The sequence below is a fragment of the Acyrthosiphon pisum genome, chromosome A1 (assembly GCF_005508785.2).
Source record: "Acyrthosiphon pisum isolate AL4f chromosome A1, pea_aphid_22Mar2018_4r6ur, whole genome shotgun sequence".
NCBI lineage: Eukaryota > Metazoa > Arthropoda > Insecta > Hemiptera > Aphididae > Acyrthosiphon > Acyrthosiphon pisum.
The window spans coordinates 23997740-24002686 of NC_042494.1; the positions used below are offsets into that span (position 1 = coordinate 23997740).

The following is a 4947-nucleotide window of genomic DNA, read 5'->3' on the forward strand; positions in this document are numbered from 1 at the left end:
TTATTATTATTATTGTTGTTGTTTTTACGTAGTTTTCCCCCGTCTACTATTTTCACATTTTATTATTCGCTATACACAGTGCAGTGTATAATATTATAGGTGTGTACCTACACTCGGACGACTTGGCGGGTGGCAGGCGGGAACGACGACCGAAGTATAAAGACCGTAAAAATATTATTTCTCGTCCCCCCTCCCCCCGCGTTCTTGCGCCGCCACGTGCATTTCGCCGAATCGCGCTCAGTGTGATGCCACGGCACTCGCATCGTTTCTTGGGGTGCCCAGGAGGAGGAGGACGACGACGACGACGACGATGATCACGACGGAAAATGAAAATAAAGAAAAGCGATACGGTCGGTTTCATAAAAATAAATAAATAAATAAACTCGGCGAGCATTAACATGAGCGATAAACACGAGTGCCGAGCCGGAGCAGTTATTCCATGTATATATCATAATAATAATAATAATAATATACATTCACTATATATACTTGGCACGCGAATGTGTACATATCATAATTCGGAGAAAATAGAGACGAGAGAGACGAATATATTTTCGCTTAAACGAAAGAACAGTTTTTCCGGGAAACAGCTCCTGCGCGGCGGGGTTTTCTCTAAATTACGCCAAATTGAACGACGCGCGCCTTGTACACGGCGGCGGCAGGAAATTGGTCCCCCAGAGAATGAAACGAGACAAATCAGACCGAGGTCGGTGGTTGTATTATAATAATAATAATATAATACGTATACGTATAGTTGAGTATATAGTCCGCATACTGGGGCGACAAGAAAAAATAACGGACGCGCCTTTAGGGGGCACCGAAAATAAATAAATGAAAACAGAAATGAAGCAATTTATTACTCGCCACGGTGTATATTATTGTTGTGTAATATACGCATAAGGAGTACGCGTTTGGCTCAAACGCAAAAATGGTGTTTACAACAGAAAGAAGTAATCCTTTCGGTACAACGACTACGACGCCGTAAAAATACGATTAAACCTCTGCGATGGAAAAAAAATCTGTAAAATATATAAACCTTTGAAATGTGTATAATATAATATAATATTAATTACATTGTGTTTGTTCGTTCGTTTTTCTTTTAATCAACGACACAAACTTCGCGTGCCGTGAAAGACAAAAAAAAAAATTATAACAAAATGTGCCCATGCAGTAGGTAATTAAAACTATAGAATAACAATACTATTAAACAATAATATCAGTGGCGTATCCAGAATTTTTTTTTTTAGGGGGGAGGGGGTTGAAAATCAATTGTTAACAAAATTTATTAATAAAAATATTGTTATTATTTAACAATTTTCGGCGGGAGGGAGTAGGGGTTACAACACCCAACCCACTAAATAATATTATAATAATATGATATTAAATTTGTTGGCCTCTAAAGCTGCGGCGACGCCGACGGCACTTAAGGTGCTGCTTCGATGAACATTTCTTCAAACGGCAGCGTGGACAGTATCTGATTGGCTACTCCCAAGAAGAGCGACTCGCAAAACTCTTCGATAAACGGTGTAAGTACGTCGAGCACTTCGCGTCTGTTGGTATCGTAAAACATGTTGGCTGTTTCAGCTGAAATATAAACCACAACATAATAAAAAATTAGTTTTAGCGGATAAAAAACAAAACACTGTTGAGGATCTTCTGAAAGTGACCATAAAAATACATTATTATCTATACAATACCTATGAATTAAAAATAATGAAAAGCGTTTTAACAATTTTCAAACAATATCGATTTCAATAGTTTAGACAGGTAGTTTTTCTGAACCTAATGTCTTAAAACCTAACACGATATTTGTAGATATTATAATATCTCAATTATTATTGAGAGCTTTTATTAGTATTGTAGCTTTACTAAGAGGCGCGACTTAAATACAAATTTAATGTAATTCAATATTTTTCTGAATTTAATATTAAAATGTATATATGTTTGAAAATGTCCAATTTTGAAAAAAACTTTTTGAACATTATTGAACTTCTTCTAAGAAGATGAGTACTTACCAAAAATACTATTTTCCGGGTTTTTAGTTGTGTCAACTAGTCGTCCTCTAGCGTCGCCAATGAACCCTTTAAATTTGACCTCAACGAGTTTCAGGTAACTGTGGCCACGCTCGTTTTTTGGACTAAGTTCCGCTTTTCCAGTCATGTTCACTTTAATGTCGTCTGGAATATACAGTTCATTACATTTAAACATCGACACCTATAATTATTAGTCTACGCGACTGTATCCACTGTATCACGATCAGGTCGTACAAGTACGGCACCGAACAAGGAAATCGCAGCCGAGGATAAGATATAATATATAATATATTTGGTATTTTGTATTGTTTTAGTATTATTTAATACGTACTGATGGTGCCGTTAAATTTTCCTTGCCCTTTCATGGGTATGATTTTCATGAGCATATAGCGTCCATAACGTATAATGTGGTCACGTTCAAATCGGCAAATGCCAGACTCACCGATCCCTTCAAATCCGTCAGGTTCACACTGAAAAACGGATTTTGACGATCAACGGTTAGCCCGAGGTTATTTTTTGTTTTTCCATTATTGGTACCTAATACCTATACTTTTAGATTCTGAGCGGAGCAATGAATGTATTGATTTTACAATTATGTGTGTTTTTAAATTTTTAAATTTTAAATTTTTATTTCCGTGTCCGTCATCACCGTTTGAGGCAATAAAACTGCTTTTTTTCAACTGTATCTTGTATTCTTGTTTGATGGAAAAGTGAATGATAGAAATCAACTTGTACAGCAGAGCGACACCCAATTGCCCACCTTTTTTAATTGTTATTTGAGAGTTTATATTTCTTTCTATCATTAGTTTTTAACAACGAATATTCAGCGTAGGCACATATTTAAATGAGTGTTTACGTTGCATAGGTACAATTTTCCTTATTGTAATAATAGTAAATGTATTATGTATAGTGTAGACAATATATATTATATAAACTATATGGCAAGAAACCTATTACGTAGAACCCTCAAACCCTCAACAGTGCACCATAATCAGTTTGTAGTTATATAATATAAATTCTACTAACCAGATCGGTGTGGTATTTTATCTGTTGAAACTTTGAAAGATAATAATATGATTAGGCTTAGGTATAAATAGGTATTAGACAAATTAGCACGTATTATTACTCGTGTAGTACTTTTATAATAAAAGTTTTATTCACTCTAGGGTAGTTAGCCAACCCAATATTTCACCCCATAATAATTATTAACATTGTGTAATATAGTAATACATATTGTTATTATATTTATAATATAATATAATATAATATTATTATTGTTGGAATAGCTTAGAGGATAGGTAACATCTACATTATTATCCCTTTAATGTCTACTTATTTAATATGTCATCATAGAACCCGATTTGTATTTGATAATTATTTTGTACACTTTATACGATAGGTACATTTTTATTTGCGACTTATCTATATTTTTATAACATTATTTACTATATTAAAGTAAATTATTAATAATTATATTCGTTCAATTAAACGATCAAATTAATGTATTTTTAACTTGTAAACAGTGCGCACAACTGGTAATTAAATTCAAAAAAAGTTTATTCATACGACTTACTTTAGTTTGGAAAATACTACGTTGTTCACTCCCATAATTGCTAACTGTGTCAGGGTGGCTTTCACGTCCAGAGAATCCGACTTCCTGTCTATATTCGTTTCCGGCAGCAAGAAGGGCTCTAAAGGAGGTATTTTGAGTTTGGGAATGCCTAAAAAAAAAAAAAACAAAGCAATAAAACCATATTTCAGGATCATGAAATATTGATGCAATTTTTATTGGTACTTTAAAGAATTCGTGCGTATTATTTTTTTGTCGTTTTTATTTTTAAAATATACCCTCAGTCGCGACGGTGCGTTTGCGTATGTATATAGTGCGCCTCACCTCCACGTAACGCCGAGCTCTAAATAATATCGTACGGGCATGACTATATATATATATATATATATGCCATTATATACATATTATATAAGTAGGTATAAGTCGGTACTCCGGGTAAAAATTCAACGGATTATTCAAAATCGAAATACGGAAAAAAAACTATCTACAACGGCAACGACATTAGTATTAGCTCGGTAACATGTTCGATTTTAAAGTGTATGTCGGCGGCGGTAATGCATTAGCTATATATTGTGCCTTATATAGACAATAATGTTGTTTTAATGAAAAACGATAAACGTACCTTCGCCCATCTTGGGCCTGAGTGCTTCCCACACGTTGACAATGCATTGGTTTAGATCGTCGGAATGTCTCTTGCAAGGCGACACATAACTAGCTAAAACAATAATAATATTATGATTTTATTATAATATATAATAATATGTATACCGGCGAAAACTGGAAAGAAAGCGCGTGGGTAGATGTTATATTTTATTTTAAGGATTATTTTTCATCACCAGCGATAATAATTATTATATCCTTTCGAAAACGAACACCGGCGCAACGTCCGTATCGTAATTTTAGAGTTTATACCAACACGGCACCTAACGACATCGATGATATCGTTGGACTTACGAATTTTTCCCGAAGACACGGCGTGGTCGGCCGCCAAGAGCGACAAGACCAGCGAAAAAATCGGTAACCACCACGCCATCTTCCACGTAATCGATCAACGCGATGTCCATCGAATGTCGTGGACAAAATAAACTTTATTGAACAAAGCTACTACCTCCCACGGACACGATCGGTCGTCCTTATATATGGTTTTCCGTCGTTGTTTTCCGCAATTCGTGATAATTCGTCTGCACTTACAACAACCTGCGCCTAATGGGTATAATAATTGTCACCACTCGTATCTACGCGTGTCAATGGGTTCATCGACACCGCAGTGTCGGTGGAGGCGCAGTGTTTTGTGATAATATTCTAATATCATTTACCTACAATTATGTCATAATAATATATTTT

At 35.1% G+C, this 4947-nt stretch overlaps 1 protein-coding gene across 1 annotated transcript; it reads right to left on the minus strand.

The window, feature by feature from the left end:
- Positions 1-844: 844 nt before the first annotated feature.
- On the minus strand, positions 845-4695 carry LOC100159753. The gene is made up of 6 exons (XM_008181764.3): positions 4558-4695; positions 4226-4318; positions 3607-3754; positions 2365-2503; positions 2016-2177; positions 845-1584 (listed from the first exon to the last, which is right to left on the minus strand). The coding sequence occupies exons 2-6, from the start codon at positions 4270-4272 to the stop codon at positions 1424-1426; spliced, it is 657 nt and encodes a 218-aa protein (XP_008179986.1). The 5' UTR covers positions 4273-4318; positions 4558-4695; the 3' UTR covers positions 845-1423.
- Positions 4696-4947: the final 252 nt, after the last annotated feature.

Coding starts and splice junctions, on each gene's coding strand:
- LOC100159753 (XM_008181764.3), bottom strand. CDS start 4,272: ATGCATTGTCAACGTGTGGGAAGCACTCAGGCCCAAGATGGGCGAAG. Junction 2,504..3,606: donor GTAGTATTTTCCAAACTAAA/GTAAGTCGTATG, acceptor TCCGTTTTTCAG/TGTGAACCTGACGGATTTGA. Junction 2,178..2,364: donor AAAATTTAACGGCACCATCA/GTACGTATTAAA, acceptor TGTATATTCCAG/ACGACATTAAAGTGAACATG.